Raw genomic sequence first — 26,724 nt, forward strand, 5'->3', positions numbered from 1 at the left:
GAAGGCTCAGGGCGGTTCACATGAAACAGCACAGAAGCTGTACAGATAACTTAGATTAACAATGAGGAATGAAGGTCAGCCTGACTGCTTTGAAAGAGGGTCTCTGTAGTGTTATATCCCACTGAAGCCCCCCCCCCCCTTCCTCAACCTTCTCAGACTCCACTCCCCAAATCTCCAGGTGTTTCCCAACCCGCAGCTGGCAACAGTGTGGACTGCAATGACAACTACAGCAGTTGACTCAAAATCCTGATCTGTCCAAAGTGATCTATGCTCTTTCAGCCCTGGATTAGCCATTAAGCAAAATAAACGATTGCTTAGGGCACCAAAGGAAGGGGGGTGGCATTGCAGAGTTCTCCCCCCATTCCAGTTTCAGTGACACATTCAACTATAGTCAACTTAATACATTAATTAAAAATATATCTGCCTGCCTCTCTCTCCCTCTCCCTCTCTCTTTGCTTGCTTGCCTTTTTATACTGCCCTCCCATACGGTTCCGGCCAGATTACAATATAGGTCCGTAACATATATATGCTCCGGTATGAACCAGTACAATATACACCAGGATCAGACTCCGTGAATTGTCTCGACATCATGAAATGTGTACCCATTTAACATTTAACTGTAACCCAACGCAAACTCAACATTTAACCATTAACTATTTAACCATTTCATGTAACCTTTGACCGTAACTCAGCAGGTTGGATGGACCAATCATATTCTGCACGATCCCACCACTTCTGGGCTTTCTCGAAGTCTGAAGAATGTGTTAGGGGTTTCTGAACACTAAAAAGCTTGATAAAGGCTGTAGGGCAAACAGCAGAAGAAAGCAACCCAGGTTTTTAACTACGTTTCCCCATCCTTTTAAAGATATTTCATTATCTGAGTTCTGTTTTACAGATTGTCTTAGATCAGGGGTAGTCAGCCTGTGGTCCTCCAGATGTCCATGGACTACAATTCCCATGAGCCCCTGCCAGCGAATGCTGGCATGGGCTCATGGGAATTGTAGTCCATGGACATCTGGAGGACCACAGGTTGACTTTTTTTATCCCCTACCCTGATCCTGAGTTCCTGGACAGTATCAATCCTATGTTCTCTGGAGATCCAGAACAAATGGACACATCACATAAATATTACAAAGGTTTATTAACAGGGGCAACAACGAACAAGAAGGGCTTTTTAAACAGGAAATATTTCCGACGTATGGCGTGTTCTGCATTACTCTGGTTGGAGACCTGTTTTGCTCCATGTCCAAATGGCATTATTGTAACCCAAAGTCAGCATCTGTCACTTTCTTCATGGGGAAAATGGAAGACGCCTTCCCAAGGGGAAGCGTGAGCGTTATTTCCATGCAGGATGACGTGAGGTTTGCTGTTCTTCAGGGTAACGGGCTTGCAGCCTATGTTCCCTTGTGATCGGTCTCCTGATTCCCAAAGTTCAGAGCCTGGGCGTGTCCCCCACCACTTGGGGGCAGCAGGCCAAGTGAATTCACACAGACGTGTCCGATATGCCGCTCCTGTGTCTTGGAATGGAATCTTCCGACTCCATCAACCTGCATTCCTCAGCCAGCGTCAGAAGAGTCCGGCTGGTGCACATATTTTCGGAGAGCAGTTCTTTTTCCCATCGGGAAGCCCAGAAGTAGCAAATGGCTGCAGAGAAAGAAAGAGAGTTATTTGTGAGGGATATTGTGGGGGCGGGGGGGGCATCGTGTGGGTCTGCAATGGTGTAAGCTGCACTCCCAGGTCGATCCCAGTCCCTGCCATCTACATAGAATGAGATTTCCGTTTTGATTTTGGGCGATTTAAAATTTCCCTCTGCAACGAGCAGGATTGATCTGGAGTCACGCTGCCTTAACCCTCAATATTTAGGAGTGGAAATAACCCTCAATATTTTCAGAATCGGACTGAGAAAGCATGTGGATCTCCGGCTGCGTCACATTTGCTGTGGTAGAGATGCCCTGATTGGCCAAGGCTGCCCAGGCTGTAAGTTTTTCTTAAAGGGAAAATCCTAATTTTCTCTCCCCAGAAGCTGCAGAAGCAGTAACTTCTGTGGGTAGAGATTTGCCTTGTGGTTTTTTCTCTCCCTCCTCTGTTGTCTTCAATCCTCCCCTTCAAGAAAAGAAAAAAAGAGGCTCCGTCTGGGCTTGGCTCCCCCCTCCCCTTCTGAGCCTCCCTGACCTCATGCAGAACACTTTCTGTTTCAATTGGGGGGGGGGAGAGGAAGACTGAGTTGAAATCGATCTGGATTCAGCAGGAGCCACACCGGAAAAAAAACAAAGTAAGTGCAAAATCAGCCAATATCCGTAAATTGAGCTAGAGTACGCAGCCTGGCATTCCTGGCTACTGAAAGCACAGACTCTGATTACGCTATTACGCTAATATAACAACTATTTATTAGAGAACTCCATTCTAGACAGGCAAAGTAAGAAGATAGTCCCTAATCTAATCTAGCTAGCTGGACGGGGAGAGACGCACCCAGCAAATGCTGCAGGCAGGCTAGATTGAGAGAGGGGGTGGAAGGAGCAGGAGGGTTGTCCCTAGGAGACTCGGTCTAGCCTCAAAGGGGCAGCATTAGATTAGCAAGGCGAGGGGTCAGTGTTGTTCCTGTCTATCTCACTGACTCTTTGGTAAGGAATCTTCTCCTGCAGGCTGAGGCAAGAAGCCTCGCTCGCCCAGCCTGCCGTAATCGGAGCTAGCACAGTTCTACTGTGCCTGCAAAATGGAGCTCTTCCGCCAAGCATTCAGTTGAAATCAGAGGCTACCTCTATGGAGCCCCCATTCTGAGATGCCTGCTGGTGTTATTGTGGGCAACCCAGATGTGAGTCCTCGGCTGGGTTGTAATAGAAATGTTCAAGCTGCAGTTGTTGAGGTGGTTGTTATTGTGGATGCTGAGGATGTAGCTACCGAACTCCTCTTGTATCAGCCGCACCATTTCTTGTTCTCTGAAAACCGCCCTGAGCCACAAAGGAGGGTGTGTGACTAATTAATGTGACTAATTAATGAATTAACAAGTAGGGTTGTGGTTCAGGTAGCTTCCTGGATGGGGGAAACTGGCCTCCCTCACCACAGCTAAGTCAGAAAAAGGCCTATATCAGTGGCTCTCAACCTGGGGGTCGGGACCCCTTTGGGGGTCACCCTTTCACAGGGGTCATGGCAGGGCAAGCAGCTTGGCCTGGGGGGGCGCCATCCACACAACAGCCTTGCGGGGTAGTTCGAGATAGAGTGTTCATCTGTCTGGGGCAGCGGGAAAGAGCAAGATCGGCATGGCGGGACAAGAGGCAGAACTGAACTGAGAAACCTCAGAAAAGAACCCAATTTATATACAATCATGAACAATGGATCTTAACGCCATTGGTCAGTTTCAGTTTGATTTCTGTGAAAGAACCCTTGCATAATTTTATGGTTGGGGGTCACCACAACATAAGGAACTGTATTAAAGGGTCGCGGCATTAGGAAGGTTGAGAACCACTGGCCCATATGCATATTTCTTCCTTTATTGGTGTGTGTGTGGGGTAATTCCTTGAGCACAGTGTTGCCAGCCTCCAGGTGGTGCTTGGAAATCTCCTGTGATTACAATTCATCTCCAAGTGACAGAGATCAGTTTCTCTGGAGGAAAAGGCTGCTCTGGAAGGTGGACTCAGGGTCTATCACTAAAATCTCCAGGTGAACCCAAACCCAGAGCTGGCAACCTTGCTTGGAGGATCCCTAACATGGCTTGGCCTTGCCTGCTTGATTGACCGTCTCCCTCCACTGCTTGCTGACTTGTCTCTGGCTTCCCCTCTTAGGCCTAGTCTGCACACATAGGATAATGCACTTTCAATGCACTTTAGAAGTAGATTTTCCTGTTCTGCACAGGAAAATCCAGCTGCCAAGGCACATTGAAAGTGCATTATGCTATGTGTGCAGACTAGGCCTTAGTCTCCCCATGGTCTTCCCTAGTTCTCATGGCCAAGCTTGACCGGGATTGTGTTTGTGCTCAGCTTTACTAGAGTTGCCAGCTCTAGGTTGGGAAACAGCGGGAGATAGGGAGGGGGCGGAGCCTGGGGAGGGGCAGGACTTCAGCTGGGCACCATGCTGGAGGGTCCACTCTCCAAAGCCGCCATTTCCTGCAGGGATTCTGCCATCGGGAGACCAGCTGCAGTCCGGGGAGATCTCCAGGCCCCACCTGGAGCCTGGCATCCCTGGGACCTGTGTGTTGTCAGCTATCAGAATTGATATAGACAATGTGGTGGCTGACTGTAGGTTTACCCACTGCTGCTTGCTAGTGGTGGCCAGTCTCCTCCCCAGAGATGCTCCCGTGGTCAGTGGCCAAAAGCGAGCCGGCAAAATGGGGAATAGGTGGGTGGGTGGGCCAGGAGGTGATCGCTCCACAGTAATTACCTGCCTCCCTCCGGATCCCACTGGAGGCCGATCCACCCTTGAAAGCCCTATATGCTGAGTCAGGTTCGGTGCCTATTTCGGCCCTCTCCTCCTGCAGGCCGCCTCCCCGCCCCTTTGAGCGCCGCATCTCCTACCTGCCACAAAAACCACAATCACCGCTAACCACCCGGCAGCCAGCGACCACGAGAGGTAGGAACCGGACTCTCTGGTTGCGTTGCGCATGAAATTGAACAGGCTCATGGCTCCCGTGAGGCCTGACGGAAAAGAGCCAAGGACAACGAATTAGGCTGCTGCCATGAGTTCCAAACTAGGTTGGAGCCATTTTGGCTCGGAAAAAAATGGAGTGGGGTGGGGAGGTGCAGGTCCCCAGGGATGCCACCTCTGGGTTGGGAAGTACCTGGAGGGTTGGCGGGGGGGAGCCTGAGGAGGGCAGAGATTGTGAAGGGGAGGGACTTCAATGGGGTATAAGGCCACAGAGTTAACCTTCCCAAGCAGCTGTTTTCTCTGGGAGAACTGATATCTGTTGCCTGGTGATCTGTTAATAAGCCCAGATCTCCAGCCACCCCCTGGAGGCTGGCAACTGTACAGGACCCCTCTCTCCACTGCAATCCTGAGCCAAATTTGGACCCTGCAGGCTTTAAAAATGACGCCTGCAAGGGCCACATCTGACAATCTGGGCCCAACTCACTTTAAAAAGCACTTTGTAGGTTGGCCCTTATCCAGTCGTTAATTTTTTAGGCTTCTTCTCTTCAACTACGAGAGCTTGAAGCAGTTTCCGATAATGAGCGGTACATCGGTTAGATCCATTAAAAGAAATACAAAATACAACAGAAGAAGAGTTGGTTTGTATACCCCAGTTTTCACTCTCCGGAGGGGTCTCAAATCAGCTGACAATCGCCTTCCCTCTCCTCTCCCCACAACAGGCACCCTGTGAGGTAGGTGGGGCTGAAAAAGCCCTGACATCATTGCTCGGTAAGAACAGCGCTATCAGGGCTATGACTAGCCCAAGGTCACCCAGATGACTGCACGTGGAGGAGCAGAAAATCCAACCCTGCTTGCCAGGTTAGAAATGGCTGCTGCAGCAGAGGGAACCAACCACGACACGTCAGGTATCAAGACTACATACGTGCCTAATTTTTAATGCTTCAGCACTTCAGGCAGAAGCCCTGTCGAACAGGATGCTTTTAAATCTGCAGAGTGGATCCGAAGCCTTGCTGGGAAAAAAGCCTCACCCACTCTCTAAAAGCACTTTCTAAAAGTGGGAAAGATGATAGGTGTCAGGAAGCACCATGGCTCCCATGGATACCATGTTGGGGACCCCTGATATATTCATTAATAATAAACATGGTATGAACTTAGCATTCTGTGTATGGCTGATTCAGACTGATGGAATAGGCAATGTCTGGGGTACAAGGAAGAAGAGAAGAAGATCTTGCAGTGGGCAGCTAGAAGACTGTTAGCTAAGATAGTGAGGACAGGACCTTCTCTCCTGTTAAGTGTCATTCCTTGTCTGTCACCAGATTGCTACTCTTAGGGGCAATTTTCTGCTTCTTCTTGGAAGCCACAATTCTCTCTCTCTCTCTCTCTCTCTCTCTCAGATAGGTATGTAGTCAGCTATTATCTCTGTCCCTCCTCTGCACTATCATCAAGTATATTAATTCCTGAATAAATCTTTTTCTACTCTTTAATCAGGTTGTGCAACCTTGCTGTGTTACTTACTCCGCTAACACAAACAAAGGAAAATGAGCTTTCAATCCATCTTATTACTATTATAACAGTTTCAGCCTTTCTAACATCCTTTAATTAATGTTATTTATTTATTTCAAGGCAGCTCCCATCATTCTCCTCTCCTTCATTTTATTCTCACAACCATCCTGTGAGGTAGGCTAGGCTAAGAGTGTATGCTTTCAACGTACTGAACTCATAAACACCCTGAGATCTAGAGATTAAACACTACCACCTTAATTCACTCCCAGTTGGTTGACAGACCCAATGCCAAGTGCTTTTACGGCTCCTCTAGTGAAGGATGGCAGAGGTGGTCTTTTTATCAGGAGTAGCCTCAGAGAGGGTGATTTTTAAAGACAATGCCCCCTCCCTCCCTCCCTCCCTCCTTCCTTCCTTCCTTCCTTCCTTCCTTCCTTCCTTCCTTCCTTCCTTCCTTCCTTCCTTCCTTCCTTCCTTCCTTCCTTCCTTCCTTCCTTCCTTCCTTCCTAGCAATCCAGACTGTACACACTAACAACTGTAATCCAATTTTTAAAATCCTCAGGAATGTCTAATCACAGATAACCTTACACTGTTGGGATATGCAAAATCTGCAGTTTGCATGACTGAATAAAATTGAAAGGGTGTCCTGCAGGGGGCAGCGCAGGAGATGTACATTTAGCATAGATGATTTCTAAATTCTCTCCTCCAGTGTCCCAAGTGGCTCAACAGGAGACTTCCTGCTTTGTGAGCATAACTCCCCCCTGTTTGCCTCCAGAAAAGCAGTTGAACAACTGAAGAATGACTGCAAGCAACAGCTAGCAAGCTGATTGGCTCTCTTCTCCCCTAGTTGTTTCTGTTCGGAATAAAAAACAATTTTATTCTTTAATGTGATCTGTAGTTTGGTGATCAGTTGTAATTCCAGGAAAACTCCAGGCACCTCCTGAAGGTTGGCGGCCTTACTCTAGTGTTCTTCCTTGGCCTTCATGTTCTGCCCTAGAATTGGGACTCCAAAATCTACTGCCTCAAAACATGGACGATTCACTTAGCAATCTAATATTACTGTTGATTGTAGTGGTACTACTGACTTTGCACAAAGCTCTGTTGAGCGGCCTCTTTTTTTAAAGTAAAGACAAAAATGGGTGGGGGTCAATTTAAAGGCAGGGGGCAGTCCTCCATAGTCATCTTAGGGATCAGAGGGAAATCTTACCAGAGACGAAGCATAGGGAGGTTGCAAGCCACGGCCACGATATTGCTTTTAGACGTGGCAAGGGCGTGAAACACAGCGTCCCGCTGATCACCGATCCGTAGCAGGCTGTCACCGAGATCAACATCAAAAGCATGGAGCCCACCACATACACTGGAAAGGAAAAAGGGCAGGTGAGCTGGCTTGGAACATGCAAGACAGGCAGTGTGCATAATTGAGCAGAACATAAAGGGTGCCCTGCAAGGGGCATTGGAGGAGAAGTGTAATTAGCACAGATAGGAAAGAAACTTCCGGATGATTTTCAAAGACATCTCCTGCAGAGTCCCAGTTGGCTCCGCAGGAGCCTTCCTGCTTTTTGAGCCCACTTCCTCCCTGCTTGCCTCCAGAACAGAGCCTGAACAGAAGAATGGCTGCAGACCACAGCTAACTAGATAGTTAGATCTCTCCTCTCTTTCTTCCTACAAGTAGTTGTTTCTCTTCAGAATAAAATCTCTCTGTATATTCCAACTCTGCCAACATGCTGTCGAGAATTCATCCTAGGTCTTCTCTTGCTTTGGGTGTCACGGCACATGTGTTTCCCAAGCGGCTGACCCCTAGGGAACCCTCTCCCCACTGACTGGAAGGCTGAAGAATTAGATTGCCATCTCTGGGTTGAGAAATACCTTGAGATTTTGTGGGTGGAACTTGAGGAGGCCAGGGTTTAGGAAGGGGAGGGGCTTCTAAATCGGCCCTTTCCTGCCACCCGGAGAGCAGTTGTAATCCCAGGAGACCTCCACCCAAACACCTGTAGGTTGGCAAGCCTATCAATGCCTTGCCAAATCCGTGGAAAAGCTCTTGGAAATGTTGTGGGTTATTTGAACAGAGTGTTTCCCCTCCCCTCTTTATCATTGGGACCAAAATCTGGAGAAATCCCTGTTTAATGAGAGCAGCGACACGGTCCCTGCCTTGCCACAAGTTGATTACGACTTGACAGGACTTACACACGTCTGTAGAAGACATTCTGCAATGCACTGCATCTCAGGATCGGGACCAACCTTTTCAGGCCTTTTGACCATGGAAGAGCCCCTGAAATAATTGGTCAGCCTTTGAGGAACCCTGGAAGTGGAGTCAGCTGGCCACATCTCCCTGCCACACCCCAAGAAGTCACTGGAAGAGACATCACCACCTGCATTAACAGGCATTAACAGGCAGGCTCGAGGAGGACTGAGGAGGAGGGGGGGGGGGAACAGGAGGTGATTTAAAGTGGGAGGAGACATGCAGGCCCCACCCCCTCCCAGGTGCAGAAACCACAGGAGGACTCACTCACACTTCGGAGGAGGGAGGGATTAGTGGAAGCAGTTGGTTCCCTAATGTGGCTGAGTCCATTGAGGCAGGAGGGGAAAGGCGATGGACCCCCTCTTGAGCTTCTGTGGACCCCCAGTTGTGAATTCCTCGTCTAGCCTCTTGGTTTGCCCCATCTAGATGATGCTTGGTTTGCTCCCATCCTCCATGTGTTCAAATCATGTGCAGGCTAAAGGGTTTCTCAGCTACCTGGCCAACAGGTACATGGGAAAGATGCCCAGAAGGTAGGAAGACTAAAAAACCCTGGACCTATAAAAGAGAGATCGTAGCTCAAGTTTAGGTCATCCTGTCTCTTCCTTGCAATTCCAGGGAATATCCAGCAGATGGTGCCAAGGACTTGTGGGAAAGCAGGGAAGACTCAAATAATCCCTGCAGGGGGTGGGGGGGGGGAGATGTCCCAAACTGGGAAATTGTCGTGAAGAAATCTATAGTGTTTTATGAGCAGGCTTCAGCTATGATGAGAGAACCCCAAATTACAGTTTACTGAAATATGTAACACTAGCAAGTCGATTACTGTTTAAACCCTTAGTTCATTGCGAAGGGAGAGCCTGTAGCTCAGAGGCCGAATATCTGCTACTTATGGAGAAGGTCCTGGATTCAAATCCCGGCATCTCCAGTTGAAAGGACCAGGTAATAGGTGAGACATAAGGCCTCTACCTGAGACCCTGAATAGCAATCACCAGAATAGACAATATGGACATTGGTGGACCAAGGGTATGATTCTATATATGGTGGCTTTAGGCGTTCTTCCCCTACAGGACCAGGAAGCCTTGTCTACCTGTTAATTTGTTTGAAGTGCTATATCTCTCCCCCCCCCCCATATATGAATCCATCCTTTAAACAGCCCTGGGAATCTGAGGTATGTGTGTGAGAGGTGGGGTCACTAGCCAATAGGTGCCTTCCACAGATTCCCCCACTGACCGAATCTTCCAAAGCTCACCAGAGAAATATATTTTCTCAGAGCACCCGAACTGCAATGGAATTGCCACTCTGAAAACGTTGCGTTCGCCTTCCAGGGACTCTTTGCTACAGAAACGATACCTGAGCCTTTTACAAAGTGGGGCGGAGTCCGTTGCCCTTACAATGAACTTTTTCGGGACGGGCACAGCTCCCCATCTGGCAATCGATCCACAGACCCCGGAAAACAAAGATCCCCCGGACAAAGCGCTTGACCCAGAATTCTGTCGCGATCGTGATCGTCACTAGGGTCGTGGCAATGCACGAAAGGAGGATCCCGGCCAGCCGGCATCTCTCGATCTCGTCCAGGCTGAAGAACCACCAAATCAGGGGAGAATGATAGATGGCAGAGCAGCAGCGGGCAACAGGCGGGCACTGAATCGTGCCCGAAGGATTGGGAGTGCTGGATTGACACCCGCCCATTGTCGACACCTTGGGGCCCGATCCCCTGCCGATGACTGGGTTGAGTCTCGCTGGAAGGGCCTTAACCCTTCAGGTGAAACTCACAGATTCTATTGGGGAATAAAGGGGATTGGTGCCACCATAGTAACGCCAACCATAGAATCATAGAATCATAGAATCATAGAATCATAGAGTTGGAAGGGGCCATACAGGCCATCTAGTCCAACCCCCTGCTCAACGCACCATCTAGAACTTCTGCGGATTCTGCACAACTGCATTAGTTCCAGCAAGGCCCGTAGCTCTTCTGGGAGTTCATTCCACCAGGCCAGGGCCAGGTGGACCTCATGAGGGTTGGGGATCACAACCTGTTAGTATTCACAGAGCAGAGTGCCCTGCAAGGGGCATAGGGAGTAAGACGGTTCTGCAGACTACACAGCAGCATTTGACATAGTTGACATAGTTTGACATAGTTGACATAGTTGACCTTACAAAAAGTTCATTGCAACGGCCTTCATCTTCATTTACCACCTTGCTGACTCAGAAATACGGGGGACAGCCTTACGATGGTGGGTCTCCTTCCTCCCAGGTCATGGACAGAAGGTTGCAATTAGTGAGAATTTATCACAGCACTGCCAACTGCTTTGTGGAGTGCCACAGGGTGTGGTCCTCTCCCTATCTCTGTTCAACATATTATCCACTCTTGCCCAGCTTGTCTGAGAATTTGGAGTGGAATGACACCCAGCTCTGTCTCTTGATGAGCGGCCACCTGGACTCGCTCCCAGAGTCATTTACCAGCTTCCTGGAAGCAATGATGAGATAGGTCAAGAAGAATCATCTGAACTCTTCGAAGACAGAGGTCATGAGGCTGGGTAGGGAAGGGCCAAGTGAGGAAGTGCACCTCCCCTCTCTCGATGGTGTTCAGCTAAAAGCTCTTCACATTACCAGGAATTTGGGTGTGATCTTCTATGCCTCCCATGCTGGAGGCAGAGGTCACAAGAGAAGCACATCTGGCGTTCTTCCATCTTTGCCAAGCTAAGCTACTAGAGCCCTACCTGGCCCTGGAGCACTTTAACCACAGTGACCCATGCAACAGTCACCTCTAGGCTAGACTTCTGTAACTAACTTGATGTGGGCCTACCCTTATCCCTGACCCAGAAATTACAAAAAGTCCAGAGTGCAGCTGCCTGGGTCTTCACAGGAACTTCTTGGAGGGCCCACGTTCCACCTATACTTCAGCAGCTACCCTGGCTTCCAGTTGAATTCTGGATCAAGTTTATGGTTCTCACCATGAAGGCCATTCATGGTCTGAGCCAGGCGTACCTAAGGGACCAAAGAGCTCTACATTCTGTAGATTCCAACCAGTTGGTAGACTCTGGCCTTGAGGAAGCATGTCTTGCCTCAACCAGGGCCAGGACGTTTCCAGTCCTGTCTCCTACTTGGTGGAATGAGCTCCCCTAGGAGATCCTGATCCCATTAGAAATGACACAGTTCCACAGGGCCAGCAAGGCAGAGCTCTTTCAATAAGCTTTTAGTTGGGGCCAGTGACCTAATAACATCAAATAGTCCCCCCAAGGGAAAATTTCCACAGAGAATAGCCCTTATAGACTACGCTAGAAAGAAATTGCACGGAGATGTCAAGTCAAGTCTTTATTATTACGGTATTAGACCAGTAGTCAAATTACAAGGTACATAAAAACATCTGGCATTAACAAGATAAAAGAATCATTGATAACTTAAATATGCACGGAGATGCATTGACAGATTTCAATGGCTGTTTATTGAGATATTTTATTAATGTTTATTGTTTATGGGTGTGTAATTAATTTATATTATTGTAACACACTGCCCTGTGAGCAGTATATAAATCAAATAGTAATAATAATAATAATAATAATAATAATAATAATAATAATACATTTATTTGTAGCCTGGTCTTCCCTGGAGGCTCAGGGTGGCTAACTATATATATATGTGTGTGTGTGTGTGTGTGTGTGTATAAACCAATAAATAACTCAATACAAATGCTATCATCACAAACATCAAAATCATCGATTTGCAATTAGCTTAAAAAATCATTCCAAGGCCGCTGCCTCTCCTTTAGTGAGAGGGATATTTATTCATCTGGTGGGGTGATGTTTTGACCAGGGAGGCCAGAATTCCGGGGTTGACTCCGGCCTCAACCATAGGCTTGGTGGAACAAGTCTTGAGTGCCATGCAGAGCTGTCCAAGGTCCTGCAGTGCCCTGATCTCCACCCGGCTGCAGCCATGACTGGAAAGGCCCTGGCCCTGGTTGAGACCAGTTTAACATCTTTGGATTGTATATGAAGTTTTTATAGACCGTAATAAAAGCTGATTGTTCACCAGTAACATTTGCAAATGTTTGCAATTTTTTAGAAAAGCCAATCCCCCCCCACACAGGCACTTACCAATTTTTAAATGTGTACAACAGCACTTTCCAAAGTGAGTATCAAGAATGCATTGGCGGCTGGGCTGGATAGGTTGTTTGAGTTCCCCTGATGGAGACAAAGGCTCCTGTCCCTTGAATATGTTGCATGCTGAGGACTTCCTTTGCATAGCTCAGGGGTGGCCAAACTGTGGCTCTCCAGAGCTCCAGGGACTACAATTCCCATGAGCCCCCGCCCTGGTATAGCTGATGCTGCCTCCAATGGAACAGGGAGATTCCAGTCTCTTTGCCTGATCATAGAATCATAGAATCATAGAATCATAGAATCATAGAATCATAGAGTTGGAAGGGGCCATACAGGCCATCTAGTCCAACCCCCTGCTCAACACAGGATCAGCCCAAAGCATCCTAAAGCATCCAAGAAAAGTGTGTATCCAACCTTTGCTTGAAGACTGCCAGTGAGGGGGAGCTCACCACCACCTTAGGCAGCCTATTCCACTGCTGAACTACTCTGACTGTGAAAAACTTTTTCCTGATACCTAGCCTATATCGTTGTACTTGAAGTTTAAACCCATTATTGCGTGTCCTCTCCTCTGCAGCCAGCAGAAACAGCATCCTGCCCTCCTCCAAGTGACAACCTTTCAAATACTTAAAGAGGGCTATCATGTCCCCTCTCAACCTCCTTTTCTCCAGGCTGAACATTCCCAACTCCCTCAACCTATCTTCATAGGGCTTGGTCCCTTGGCCCCAGATCATCCTTGTCGCTCTCTGTACCCTTTCAATTTTATCTCTTTGACTCCTGATAACTCATACTCTGAAAATCACTACAGGGGAGAGTTTAAGAAATCTCTTTTTTAGAGCAGCAGCTGGTTGGCTCAGAGAGAAAGTTTTCCAACCAATTATTTACATGAAGTAAATGGAGCATGGCCTTCTTTTCTATCAGGATTGTTTGGAGTTCACAGAATGGGATGATTTGATATGATAATCCCCTGGATAAAGCATGTGCAAAACAGGAAGGCCCAGTATTTGTTGGGGAGTTTTTCCTCGTATCTACTGGTTGTCCTGGCCCGGAGTATCCTAGATTGTATTTGAGGATTCAGCAGACACAGTGTGGAGACCTGGAAGTTAGAAGATTGTGCTCCTTTTTATGGGACATTATGTGGTATATGTGTCAAAAATATGTCTGTGACAGATATGTTATGTAATTCCTTGTAGAAGTGAATAGCGAGTGTGTTTGCTGTTTTGTGTCATTCATATTTAGATTTTCTGTATAACTGTAGTGAGATTTTTTTTCTAATTTATTTTTCTTAGAGAGCCAGCTTGGTGTAGTGCTTAGGAGTACGGACTTCTAATCTGGTAAGCAGGGTTTGAATCCGCACTCCCCACATGCAGCCAGCTGGGTGATCTTGGGCTCGCCACAGCACCGATAAAGCTGGTCTGACTGAGCAGTAATATCAGGGCTCTTTCCGCATCACCCACCTCACAGGGTGTCTGTTGTGGGGAGAGGAATGGGAAGGCGACTGTAAGCCGCTTTGAGACTCCTTCAGGTAGAGAAAAGCAGCATATAAGAACCAGTTCTCTTCTTCAATAATATTAGAGCTCTCTCAGCCTCACCCACCTCACAGGGTGTCTGTTGTGGGGAGAGGAAAGGGAAGGCAAATGAAAGCCACTTTGAGACTCCTTCAGATAGAGAAAAGCAGCATATAAGAACCAATTCTTCTTCTTCAGTGATATCAGGGCTTTGAGCCTCCTTCGGGTAGACCTAAATTACAATTTCTTTGATTAATGTTTTATTGTTTATTACAATTTATTGTAGAGCCTCTTGTGGCGCAGAGTGGTAAGGCAGCCGTCTGAAAGCTTTGCCCATAAGGCTGGGAGTTCAATCCCAGCAGCCGGCTCAAGGTTGACTCAGCCTTCCATCCTTCCGAGGTCGGTAAAATGAGTACCCAGCTTGCTGGGGGGTAAACGGTCATGACTGGGGAAGGCACTGGCAAACCACCCCGTATTGAGTCTGCCATGAAAACGCTAGAGGGCGTCACCCCAAGGGTCAGACATGACTCGGTGCTTGCACAGGGGATACCTTTACCTTTACCTTTTTACAATTTATTGTAACCAAAGGTTTGTAATTTCAGATGGGAAGGATGGATTATAAGAATAAATTTATTATTATTATTATTATTATTATTATTATTATTATTATTATTATTATTATTATTATTATTATTATTATTATTATTATTATTATAAAAAATTGGGCTGTGACTTGACAGGATGTTCCATTACCGATAATGGTGAGAGGATACCCTGGTTGAGAACGCTTGCTTTAGAGCAGGGGTAATCAAACTGCGGCCCTCCAGATGTCCATGGACTACAATTCCCATGAGCCCCCTGCCAGCGAATGCTGGCAGGGGGCTCATGGGAATTGTAGTTCATGGACATCTGGAGGGCCACAGTTTGATTACCCCTGCTTTAGAGTCTCTCCCCTGCCCTCCCCAAGCCCCACCCTTAAATCTTCAGCAATTTCTAAGAGAGCCGCTGGCAACATGTTGTTGGGTTGTAGCACTATCTCTTTTATAATCCAGACTCTTGTTTTGAATCTCTGTCTCTATCATTGCCGAGGAAGGTGGAGAATGATTTTAATAGCTCTCTCTTTTTTTTTAAGCTTTCCTGTTAGAAAGCATGAGGATCCCAACTTGCTTTTGTTGATGTGGAACAAATCTTCTGGCATGCCTCGTCAACTGGAAATGGAGATGGATGTGACATCTGTTGTCCCAACCACAAAATGAGCCAGAAGATGGAGGACCCAGCCAGTGGCCGCACAAGCCCCTGGGGCCTGGGCAGCCCCTGCACAACTTGTAAGGGGCCGAGGCAGTGGATGACCTCCCCCGAGGCTGAGGCACTGGCTGCCCCACCCCCAAGGCTGAGATAGAGAACACACAAGCCCCAGGGCCGAGGCAGCCTCTGAGTGACCTGCAGGGGCAGAAGCAGTGGCAGAGGAGCAGATAAGAAGTAGGGGCAGAGGGGAAGGGAGTAAGTGAGTGCGTACTCGTGTGCTTATACTTGTGTGCATGCTCGCATGCGTGTGTGTGTGACCCATGGTGATAAAGACAGCAGGTAAGCAGAAGGGGGGGAAGTGAGTGTGTGTGCACACATATGCATGTGTTTGCTTGCTTGGAGGGCGGGAAGTTGGGAAGCCATTAGGTAAGGGGGGAAATGGGAGGGGAGAGGGCAGTAAATCTCTGTCGGTGTTTGTGTGTGTGTGTGTGTGTGTGTGTGTGCATGTTTGCTTGCTTGCTTGGAGGTAAGTAGGTTGGGAAGCCATTAGGTAAGGGGGGAAATGGAAGGGCGGTAGGGAAGTGAATTTCTGTTTGTGAGTGTGACCCTGACAAAGTCACATGCCCTCTGAGTGTCAGGACAAATTTTTGAACAAAACTTGAGTCCAGGGGCACCTTTAAGACACAACAACGTTTTATTCATGGCATGGGCTTTTGTTTGCATGCAGACTTCCTCAGACAATGAAACAGGAATCACCCCAAGACAGATATAAGGAGAGAGTAAATTAGCGGTAAATTAGTAAACAGCATGGTGAAGATCTCCGACGAATATACAGCATAACCAAAGGCCTTGCTGTCAAGCGTTGCAAGAACTCACAACAAGCTTCTTTACTAAAGAAAGCGTTTATTGAGAAGTTACTTCATACACCTAAGCTAAGAAAGTCAAATCTGCCTGAGTTCACATTTGCCTCCTCTTATCAATAGTGTTCTCCCGCCCAAAACTTGAGAGTTCCCAGGGGAGGGGGGGATGAGGCGCCAGGTGCCATAAACCCTAGTGTTACTTCTCGCACGTCCTTGGTGCCTCCGGACAAGATAAGATGTTATGGTTACAAAAGGCAGACCCAGCCGGGAGGTTTAAAAGACAAATAATTCACAGCTCCCTGAGATAGCAGGATGCAGCAGAATAGTTTCGATTTCAGGCATGCAAGCATAATATATGGGCCTTGGTTACAAGGGGCCCCAGGAACAGAAAGTCAAAAAAGGCAAAGCAAACAAACATGGAGATTCTCATGTCAATTCATGGCAGGAACAAGCAGTGATCCTGACACTGGCTAGAATGACTTGCTTTTGCAAAGCTGATTCCAAAGCTATCAGTTCCCCATACACAGTCAGGATTGTGTGTCATGGTCTCATAAATTCATGGGTCAGCCTAGTTTCTTAGGCGCCTAGTTTCTCACTCTAATCTACCTACTGTCCTCAAAACAAGAGAATGGGCAGAGACCATCCTCTGAAGCAGCCATTTTCTCCAGAGGCACTGATCTCTGCGACGGGGAGATCAGTTGTAATTCCAGGAGATCTACAGCAGGGGTAGTCAACCTGTCGTCGTCCAGATGTTCGTGGACTACAATTCCCATGAGCTCCCTGCCAGCAAATGCTGGCAGGGGGGTCATAGGAATTGTAGTCCATGAACATCTAGAGCAGGGGTAGTCAACCTGTGGTCCTCCAAATGTTCATGGACTACAATTTTGGTTTGGGGGAATGTCTCCGTTGTAAGTTTCTCCTCTTTGCTTCTGCAGTTCCGGGCTCTCACACTCTCTCGTAGCTGGAAGCGGGGGAGCGTAGGTGCAGAAGAAGGCTCAACGCACCTGCCAGGAAGGGGGGGGGGAGAGAAAGGTAAGGTGAGTGCCTGAAGTTAGAGCCAGAGTGAGTGCTTACTCTGAATTATAATGAACTTACCTTCTTGTTTCCTGTGTGCCCAGAGCCGCAAGGGGAGGGGGTATATAAATATAAGGAATAAATAAAATAAGGGCCGCAGATAGACTTAGGTGGGTCACTGTGTTAGTCTGAGGAAGCAGGACAACGTTTGAGTCCAGTGGCCCGCTTAAGACCCACCAAGTTTCATCCTGGGTATAAGCGTTGGTGTGCATGCGCACTTCATCAGAATATTCCTGACCATTCCATACAGATAGAGAGAGATTTAATTGCCAGAAAGGGCTGGCGGGAGTGAAGATGCATAGCAGATAATGGCTGAGACTGGATTAAGACCAGAATCAAGATCTGTAAATTGCTGCAAAGAAGCATACAGATACAAGAACTAGCAAACAGACCTGAGAAGGAGTTTGAGTCCCTTGTCAATGCAAAAGTCAACAAGGACCACAATCAGGGCTGCTTTTTCTGTGCAGCACATGCTACAGGCCCTGTGCTTCTAGCGGCCCCCTCACAGCACCTTCCCCCCATGGATCAGGGCCATAGCCTCTCTCCTCCCCCCTTTCCCCTCTTTAAGGATGCTCAGAGTGACACCCCTTTCCACTGTGGGAACCCCTCTACCCCCAGGCTGGCTGCTCCCACCGGAATTGTACTCCCCCACCTTAAACTGGCTCTGGTGTTACGGGCCCCATGAATCCTTAAACCCCTCCTGTCTGCAATAGGACCTTTCCTTCTTCAGATCCCAGCTCTTGAGCCTTCTTGCCCCCACACCCTTTGACCCCTGAGCTCACCGGCCAGCAGAAGCATGGGGAAGGTTGCCCACGCGAGGTAGAAGGACCACTCGTAAGTGCGCTGGATGCTGGAATCTTTGTTCTCCCAGGATTCTGCCGTGTACACGGCCACAGCGATGAGCGTGCAGAGTCCTGCAAAGAAGGCACAGACAAGACGTTAATTCAAGCCCCCAAATCACGCAGGAACACTTCTTCCTTCTAGAGCCAGTTTGGTGTAGTGGTTAGGAGTGGGGACTTCTAATCTGGCATGCCAGGTTCGATTCTGCGCTCCCCCACATGCAGCCAGCTGGGTGACCTTGGGCTCGCCACGGCACTGATAAAACTGTTCTGACCGGGCAGTAATATCAGGGCTCTCTCAGCCTCACCTACCCCACAGGGTGTCTGTTGTGGGGAGAGGAATGGGAAGGCGACTGTAAGCCGCTTTGAGACTCCTTCAGGTAGGGAAAAGCGGCATATAAGAACCAACTCTTCTTCTTCTTCTTCTTCTTCATCCTCGGATCACTGGCAGGGAAGGCGGATTCGAGTTGCCTGTGCCTAAGGAGAGTACTGGAAGCTCTGTTGCTGTATTACTTCTGTCTCCACCTATTTCTTATGGCAGGGGTGGACTTCGCTTTTGAAACACTGATGTCCTCCATCCGTGGTTCAGTTGTGATTGTGGGAGGTCTCCATTCCCTACCTGGAGATTGGCAACCTAAGGAACATCTCCATACTCCTGGGGGGGGCACCACCCCACGCATTCCACCTCACACCATCCATAGGCATGCAGTTTGCCAACCTACCAGCTGAGAAGGCCGACATGGAAGCGATGAAGGATCCCCGTACATTGTAGATGGTGTGTCGTTTGAACAGGGCAATGAGAGAAACTGTGAGTGCGAAAGCTGCCAGGGAGGCCAAGATCAGGAACACGCGTGTGGCCACAATGTAATCTGCAAACAAAGCAAATGGCTACTAAAGGTTAACAGACACACCCCCCCTCCCCGTTTCTTAATGAAGGAACACACCAGAACCAAATAGACTTCAAAAATAAAATTGGGTGCCACGCTGGTTGATCAACCAAGCAACTTTTATAACGAAAGGTCTGTGCATGAAAATGGGGCTCCTGATGCCTGCCAGCCAGGTGAATCAATGTCTAATTTCCTTTCTACATGTCAGGAATGCTACCCATATGGATATTAATACTCATGCCAATATGGATCTGGCCCTTTCATGAGGGAGACTGAGCTAGCCACCAGGAACAGAAGTTGACAGCTAATGTAGAATTATGTTTTACTATATGGACCATACAATTTGGTTCCTCTGCCTCCAGATCCTCTGCCTCCTTTATCCATATTTTTTTTTTAAAACTACTTGGTCACCTATGGTGAAGGAGAATCATCTCCAGGCGACTATGGGTCGGATCTGCACTAATTTTTTCTATCAGTGGAAGGTGCTTCCATCAGTGGAGCAGAACTTTCCTGCCTCCTTGCCTCCTTCTGCAGTTGACTGAAATAATTCTCCTGGGGGAGAACTGGGAACGCATCAGAATGGCATAGAGGCAAATGGGGCATCTACAGACAGAAGTGGAAAGTTGCACAACTTCCTTCTCTCCTTCCATTAACTGAATTTTCAGTTTGGATCCAACCCCATATTTTGTAAATAGAAAGCTAGTGATCAAACGAAGCACAAGCTTAGAAAACAGGAAGATGCAAGCAGGGATCCACAAGAATTTTGGAAGGAGTGATTCCCCCTGCTCTTCTGATCCCAGCTTTGCCATGGCAGATTTAAGTCTCCAGATTATGGTGCAGTTCGTTGTTACATATTTTGATGTTCATATATGAAAATAAATACTAATGAACAATTTATAAGATCTTCTTAAAATGAATAGTAGGTATGTGAACATTTGCCCAGACAAGTAACTTCATGGTGGAAAGTGGTATCAAGTCATAGTGACCCTGTAGGGTAGGTAGCCTTCCTCAACTTTTTTTATAATTGAGAAACCTCTAAAACGTTCTTTAGGCTTCAAGAAACCCCAGAAGTGGTGCGATCGTGCAGAATATGGTTGGGAAACAGAGCTGTGGACACGCCTACCTCGGGCCCCTCCCCCTTTCCACCACCTCCAGGCCCCTCAGTGGCCATTTTGGGAGGGGAGGGGAGGGGCAGGTTAACATGACCATATATGGTACTATCACCCAGTTATTTTTTTAAATTAATTCACTCACACCCATTCGGGGACCCCTTCCAGGGCCATCAAGGAACCCCGGGGTTCATGAAACCTTGCCTGAGAGAGCCTGCTGTAGGGGTTTCAAGGCAAGAGATGAACAGAGGTGGTTGGCCATTTCCTTCCTGCCGACAGCAACCTCCAATTTCCCTGAAGCTCTCCTACCTGGACACTAACTAATCTTCTGAGATCTGATGGGATCAAGTGAGCCTGGGCTATCCAGCTCACTTGGGAAGCTTACTCAGAAGGGTCTGTACCAGGTGTGGACAATCTGTGGCTCTCCAGATGTCCGTGGACTGCCAGGAGTTAATGGGAACTGTAGTCCATGGACATCTGGAGAGCCACAGATCAGCCATCCCTGGTCTATTGGAGCTACATGTTAGGATCCCGTGGCTAAGTTTGAGATCCCTCCGCTGTGCTCCTTACCATCAGGCATTAATGGGGCAAAGCAGTGTCCCCCACGGCAAGTCTTCCAGAGGCCACTGTGGGCTATATCTTTTGCTCCATAGGCCACTAGCCAGTAGTCAGTCACAAGCGCCATCAGCAGACAGGCGAGGCTCACGCAGGCCACCAGCAGGTTGAGGATTCTGCAGGCCAGCATCTTGTAATGGTCCAGATGTTTCTGTTGGATGGGTTTCTTGCCTGAGACAGAGAGAATGGAGTTTGATGAGCGAGAGCATGGAACTCAATGCACAAAGGGGAGGGAGTGAATACCCAGAGGTGACAACCAAGAAATGCGAATCCGGCTACGAACAGACCCGTCCTTATTTAGAAAAGTTGGACTGTTCCGCAATCTTGTTTTTATCAGTTGTGTGTCGCTATTGCTGTTCTGGCCATGTTTTGCTCCTTCTAGTGGTCAATTTGGTCTTACATTGCTGTATGTTTGGCATATCAGAATTTAGGGAGATTGTTGTGAGCTTAGGCAGTTGGTGGGCAGAATGGATTGATTCTTGTGGCCCTTTCTTGCATTCCCAGGGAAATGACGATCGCCAATTTGGCATCAGGAGGCAAATTTCCTCCTGGCCAATTGGCCAGGGATTCTGGTTTTCTTGGGGGGGGGGCATCATCTGGACATGGAACTGGAAGTCACTGTAGGTGGGCAGGTAGTTGTGAATTTCCTGTATTCTGCAGGAGGGTTGGACTAGATGACCCTGGAGATCACTTCCAACTTTCTGTTTCTGTGATTCTGTGATCTCCTTGCAGAGTTAAATGGCTGTTTTGTTTAATGCTGGGCACACAGAGAAGTAAGATTGAATTGGCCACTAGGGGGGCCAAACACATGCAGAAAAGAAAAAAACACACACACATACAAAGCAAGTGAAAAAATGAGAAGGCAGAAGAGCCCTGTGTTATGTCACTTCTCCAGAAATGGTTGGCTTATAAAACAAGAGCATTACATGATTAAAGCAATTATCACTATAAATGAATGGTGCATGTGTTATCAGGTCCCAACTGACTCAGAATGAGTCCTTTCCTCCTAATCCATATAACTCCCAACGTACCAAGATGGCCAGGTCCCTCCTGCCTCCTACCTTTATAAATTTATAAAGAACAGGAAATTGTATAATAAGAATTTTTACTTAAATTCTCCCTCCCCATTTAATATGTTATATATGATGAACTTTCTGTTTGGATCACTGTTAATGTTAATATATATATATATATAATAAATATATAACAAATGTTTAATATATGATAATATGTTTCACATAGAATCAATAGTAACGATGAAAATTAATGACGCGGTAAAATGGACAAGTTGTAAAATATTTGAAGCAAGTATAGTTATCATTAACTTGTTAACTATTAGTTAATGTTACAATTATGAGGAGGAGAAGATGGGAGAATTCTTTTGCTTTTTTGCTTGTCTTTTATATATATATCAGGGTACAGCAATTTTTGAATGCGATGATTTGTTAGACACAATCCTTTTCTTCAACTTTCCAAATGTTTTATCTTTTTCTTTAAAAATACGAACACGGACACTTCCTCGTCTTTTGGGGAAAGGGCAGACGGGTGGGAAATAGAAGCTGAAGAAATTTGGTGGTCATCACCTGTCACACCCTTTTCACGCCCCGCCATTCTAATTCTAATTCCCCCCAAGTCTCTGGCTGTGGGAGTCAGGCATTTTGTGGAAACAGATCAGAGCTAAAACCTTTATCTGCCTCATATGACTCCCCCTTTGCTCCATATGACCGTTTATGCACTGGAGATTTCTTGCCTGGCTGCAGGCTGAAGTTTTAGTCATGGTAGGTTGCCCCACCTCTTCCTGCACCCACACGGGGGAGCATTTGGCCCAGTGCACCTCATCTGCTTTCAATTTGTGCTCCCGCAAGGGAGCTGGGACACTGAAGTTCCCAATGCATAAACGGTCTATGAGAGACAAAATTATGGTCAACTTTAATATGTAATACGTAATCCTGGGTTTTAATGTTTAATTTTAAAATCTAATACTGGTTAATTTAAATGTTATTCTACATTTTTGTAATTTACGTGTATTTTATATTAGCGTAATCCGCCCTGAGTGTCCAAAGATAAAGCGGAATATAAATTCCTAAATGAATTGAAACGTGACTGCCCCTGCGTGAGAGCTTGCCTCCCCGCCCACTTCAAGCAAAGCATGCTGGGAAAGAACCTTGACTTTCCTCTGCTCTGGATTTTGACCAATGAATGGCTGAAATACTGCCACCGGCTCAGTTTTAAAAAATGGCCCAGCCAGTGTCATTTTTTATTTAAAAACCAAGAGGCAAGATCATCCCCCCCCCCTCCTAGCTTTTCTTTAAGCCACACATGCTCAATAGCTTAATACTGGGCTCTGTCTAGGTTTGTCAGCTCTGGGATGGGAAAGACCTGGACACTTTGGGGGTGGAGGTTGGATTGGGTGGGATTGGGTCTGAGAGGAACTGCCATGGAGTATAAGATCAGATGGGGCTCCCCTGGAAGATGGGCTTCCACACTGGTCCATTGGCATGGTTGGTTATCACACCCATCTCCCAGCCATCCTGGCTGCTAGAGGGAACTGATAAGATTGTTATTGTTGTTATGTGCGAAGTCGTGTCCGACCCATCGCGACCCCATGGACAATGATCCTCCAGGCCTTCCTGTCCTCTACCATTCCCCAGAGTCCATTTAAGTTTGCAAACTGATAAGATAGAGTATTACTATTTCTGCTATAGGGTTTTTGTATTTTTCTGCAATTTTATTGGGGTTTTAATTGGGGATTGTATTATTGTTCTGAACTTTGTCTCTCTGGGAAAAGCGGTCAATAAATCCAACAACAACAACAACAACAACAACAACAACAACAACAACAACAACGCTAATGAATTCACCTTCCAAAGCAGCTATTTTCTGCAGGGCAAGGAATCTCTATCACCTGGAGATGAGCAGTAAAATCAGGGGATCTCCAGATCCCACCTGGGGACTAGCATCCTTTGCACCCATCAGCAACTTTGGGGATCTGCCCTCTGGCCCCCACTCCAAGAGCTGAGATACTGAATCCAAAAGAGGAGCTTCTTAAGTGGCTAAATATTGGCTTCTGGACATTGGAGGTTCAGCATCAAAATCCTGCTGTGCCATATTGCTTAGAGATATAAGTCTCTAAATCTTACAAGGAAGTGAATGTTTTTTTTTTTAATATTAAAAATGACCCAGTCCCATGTTACAGTGAAAGGTGGGTCTTCCTAGAACATGAAGGATTAAATCCAGGGATCCAGACACATAGCATAGTGGTTACAGTGTTGAAGTAGCATCTAGAAGACCCAGGTTCAAATTCCGTCACCCACTCCCAACAAGAAAGCTTGCTGTTTGACCTTGGGCCATTCACACTTTCTCAGCATAATCTACTCTACAGGGTGGTTGTGAGGATAAAATGAGGGGGGGGAAGACATTGAATAGTGAACTTTCAATCCACTTTTTGTGAAATAGCAAAACCCACTTGCAAATGATCACTAAAGGACACTGAAAAGGGATTGTAAGAGGGTTGTTCATATAAGAACCAACTTTTCTTCTTCTTCTTCTTCTTCTTCTTCTTCTTCTTCTTCTTCTTCTTCTTCTTCTTCTTCTTCTTCTTCTTCCTGATGACTTTGGGCCCTCATTCAGCATCCATTTTCTCCAGGGGAACGATGCCGTAGCATAGTCCTCCATAGCCTGGAGATGAGCTGTAATTCTTGGGGCTGCCCAGGTCCCACCCCAAGTGTGGCCTCCCTACCTTGAGCTCTATGCCTTGTCCGTTTGCTCTGCAGGGAAACCGGTTGGCCGCTGGGTGAGTCGGGATGCTGAACGAGATGTTCTTAAAAGCCGCTGTTTTTGAAGGCCAAACGGTTATCCAGGATGCTGTTTGAAAGCCAGGGGCACCAATCTAAGTGCACCAGCTCCTTCTGGCGGGAGACACGAAGGGGGCCCAGTGGCCACAGCCATTCACGGAATAGCTGCATGCGCTTCGCCTCAAGCCACTTCCTGAAGCTCTCTCACACCTCTGAGGTCTCCATGACGTCAATAGAAACCCTCAGCCTAAAACTCCATTCTCCCCCCTCCTGTCATGCACACCAAAAAAAGAGGCCTTTCCTTGAAAGATGGGGGACTGTCCTCAGCCTCAGTCCAGGCTGGGAAATTCCTGGGGGTTGGGGCTGGAGCTCGCAGAAAGCCAAGTCAGGTTTTTGCTGCTACAGACTCCCCCCCCCCCCCGAAGCGGCCATTTTCTCCTGGGGAAGTGATCCCTGTCGTCTGGAGATACCAGGAGAATGCCAGGACACACCTGGAAGTTGGCAGCTGCTGGGGAGGGCAGGGTTGGCTACTTCCGGGCAGAGTTTGGAGATCTTCCAGAATTACAATTGATCCCCAGACTAAAGGGATCCATTTCCCTGGAGCAACTGGCTGCTTTAAATCCCACGAGACCCCTCCCCAGCCCCTCCCCTCCCCAGGCTCCACCACCTAAATCACCAGGAATTTCCCAACCCAAAGCTGGCAACCTGGGGTTGGGGGCGGTCACATCCACAGCAAACGATGGCAGGGGCTCATGGGAATTGTAGACCATGGACATCTGGAGGACCACAGGTTGACTACCCCTGTTATAGAGGACCAAGGTGTTTCCCTCCTTACCTGAATCGCCTTTCAGAAGGGAATCCTCAGTTGGCGATGATTGATCCTGGGCAGGAAGTCCTACAGAAGAAGCAAAGAACCTGGGAGTTGACCAGAGGAGTCAGTGAGACTGCTGGCTTTCCCCTCTGAACGGTCCTTCTCTCCTCTCCTTTTTCAGGCCGGATTCTCTTTCCTTCCTGCCCACCCCCCCCCCCCTTTCCCCATAACTCTGCTGTAGCTTCTCACAGCTGAGGGCGGGGGTGTGAAACAGACATTTCTGTGGCCAACCCCCCTCTGCCTGCTCAGGCAGCCTGGCCCACTTCCTGCTCCCACCGAAGAGGCAATAGTCTTTCTTCTCCCCGCTCTGCTCTTGCGCTGCTCACAGCAGCCTGACCCGTGGGCTGACGTGGAGATGAGACCAGCTTTTCCTTGCTAATGTTCTTCTGCTGTTGGGGTGCACCGGACCACAGCGATCTTTTCAAAAAGTTCAACAAAACTGGAGTCTAATGGAACCTTTAAGACCAAGAACAATTTATTCCAGGCATGGCATTCGTGTGCAGGCACGATTCCTCAGACACGGCTACCCCTCTGAATCTGCCTTTTAAAAAGTTGTCATCCTGCTCGTCACACAATTCAGCTGCTCCAAGCAGGAGATGCCCTTTTCCCTGGCTCTGGGCAGAACTTTTGTGCTTCCAGAATTCCGTGATGGATAGAAATAGAGTTGCAGAATCCCTGGATATCAGGGCTGGTTTGAAGAAGGGAAGGTGTTGTGCCTGCAGTTCTGCCAAGGACCAAGCGAGAGGTCCCAGTCAGGATTATAGGGCTACACTAAAATTGACCAATTAAAGGACAACTGACCCATAGCATGCACTGGCAGGAAGATCTATTGTGGGGCTTGCGTATATAAGTTGTGGTTGGTTGTGGGTTTCTTCGGTTCAGTTTTAGGGAATCTCGTACCATCATGCTGGGGTCAAATGAACTCCCAGTGTCCTGGAAGATGACTAAGAGGTGATATGATAGCCATCTTCAAGTACTTGAAGGGCTGTCACAGAGAAGATGGAGCAGAGTTGTTTTCTGTTGCCCCTGAGGGTCAGATCAGGACCAATGGGGTGAAATTAATTCAAAAGAATTTTCAGCGAAACATCCGGAAGAAGTTCCTGACTATTAGAGTGGTTCCTCAGTGGAACAGGCTTCCTCAGGAGGTGGTGGGTTCTCCTCCTTTGGAAGTTTTAAAGCAGAGCCTAGATTGTCATCTGACAGAAATGCTGATTTTATGACCTTAGGCAGATTGTGAGTGGGTGGGGAGGGAGGGGTGTGTCAGTGTTTGTCTCTTGTGACCCTTGTAGTCCAAAATGAGGGAACTGCTGATCGCCAGTGTGGGATGGTCAGTAAATTCCTTCCAGGCCAGGCTGGATTCTGGAGATTGTTGGTGAGGGAGATCACTTGGTCATGAAATCGTGGTTACTGTGGGTGGGCAGGTACTTGTGAGTTCCTGTATTGTGTAGGGGGTTGGATTAGATGACCCTGGAGACCCCTTCCAACTATGATTCTATGGTTTTTGGATCTAACAT

General features: G+C 47.6%; 2 protein-coding genes across 3 annotated transcripts; both read right to left on the reverse strand.

The window, feature by feature from the left end:
* Positions 1-1,137: 1,137 nt before the first annotated feature.
* Positions 1,138-8,441, reverse strand: LOC143838923 (uncharacterized). Its single transcript, XM_077340813.1, has 4 exons — positions 8,263-8,441; positions 7,286-7,435; positions 4,509-4,628; positions 1,138-1,644 (listed from the first exon to the last, which is right to left on the reverse strand). The coding sequence occupies exons 1-4, from the start codon at positions 8,279-8,281 to the stop codon at positions 1,484-1,486; spliced, it is 450 nt and encodes a 149-aa protein (XP_077196928.1). The 5' UTR covers positions 8,282-8,441; the 3' UTR covers positions 1,138-1,483.
* A 7,433-nt stretch (positions 8,442-15,874) lies between these two features.
* LOC143838924 (protein NKG7-like) lies at positions 15,875-25,334 on the reverse strand. Of its 2 annotated transcripts, none has more exons than XM_077340815.1 (5): positions 24,285-24,471; positions 20,501-20,716; positions 18,657-18,803; positions 17,878-18,009; positions 15,875-17,025 (listed from the first exon to the last, which is right to left on the reverse strand). In XM_077340815.1, the coding sequence occupies exons 2-5, from the start codon at positions 20,673-20,675 to the stop codon at positions 16,967-16,969; spliced, it is 513 nt and encodes a 170-aa protein (XP_077196930.1). In that variant the 5' UTR covers positions 20,676-20,716; positions 24,285-24,471; the 3' UTR covers positions 15,875-16,966. The 2 variants fall into 2 exon arrangements, with proteins under 2 accessions (XP_077196930.1, XP_077196929.1); XM_077340814.1 differs by lacking the exon at positions 24,285-24,471 and adding an exon at positions 25,175-25,334 and having other exon boundaries at positions 15,876-17,025.
* Between the last annotated feature and the right edge of the window lie 1,390 nt (positions 25,335-26,724).

This window comes from Paroedura picta, chromosome 5 (genome assembly GCF_049243985.1).
Source record: "Paroedura picta isolate Pp20150507F chromosome 5, Ppicta_v3.0, whole genome shotgun sequence".
Lineage (NCBI taxonomy): Eukaryota > Metazoa > Chordata > Lepidosauria > Squamata > Gekkonidae > Paroedura > Paroedura picta.

Excerpts from the sequence above, each read along its gene's own strand:
- LOC143838923 (XM_077340813.1), bottom strand. Across the intron at positions 4,629-7,285 it reads CTCCCTATGCTTCGTCTCTG|GCCTCACGGGAGCCATGAGC; the intron begins GTAAGATTTCCC and ends CTTTTCCGTCAG. Across the intron at positions 1,645-4,508 it reads GATTGTGGTTTTTGTGGCAG|CCATTTGCTACTTCTGGGCT; the intron begins GTAGGAGATGCG and ends CTTTCTCTGCAG.
- LOC143838924 (XM_077340815.1), bottom strand. The coding sequence starts at position 20,675 with ATGCTGGCCTGCAGAATCCTCAACCTGCTGGTGGCCTGCGTGAGCCTC. Across the intron at positions 18,010-18,656 it reads CATGTCGGCCTTCTCAGCTG|GACTCTGCACGCTCATCGCT; the intron begins GTAGGTTGGCAA and ends CCTTCTTTGCAG. Across the intron at positions 17,026-17,877 it reads CCCCATGCTTCTGCTGGCCG|GTGCGTTGAGCCTTCTTCTG; the intron begins GTGAGCTCAGGG and ends CCTTCCTGGCAG.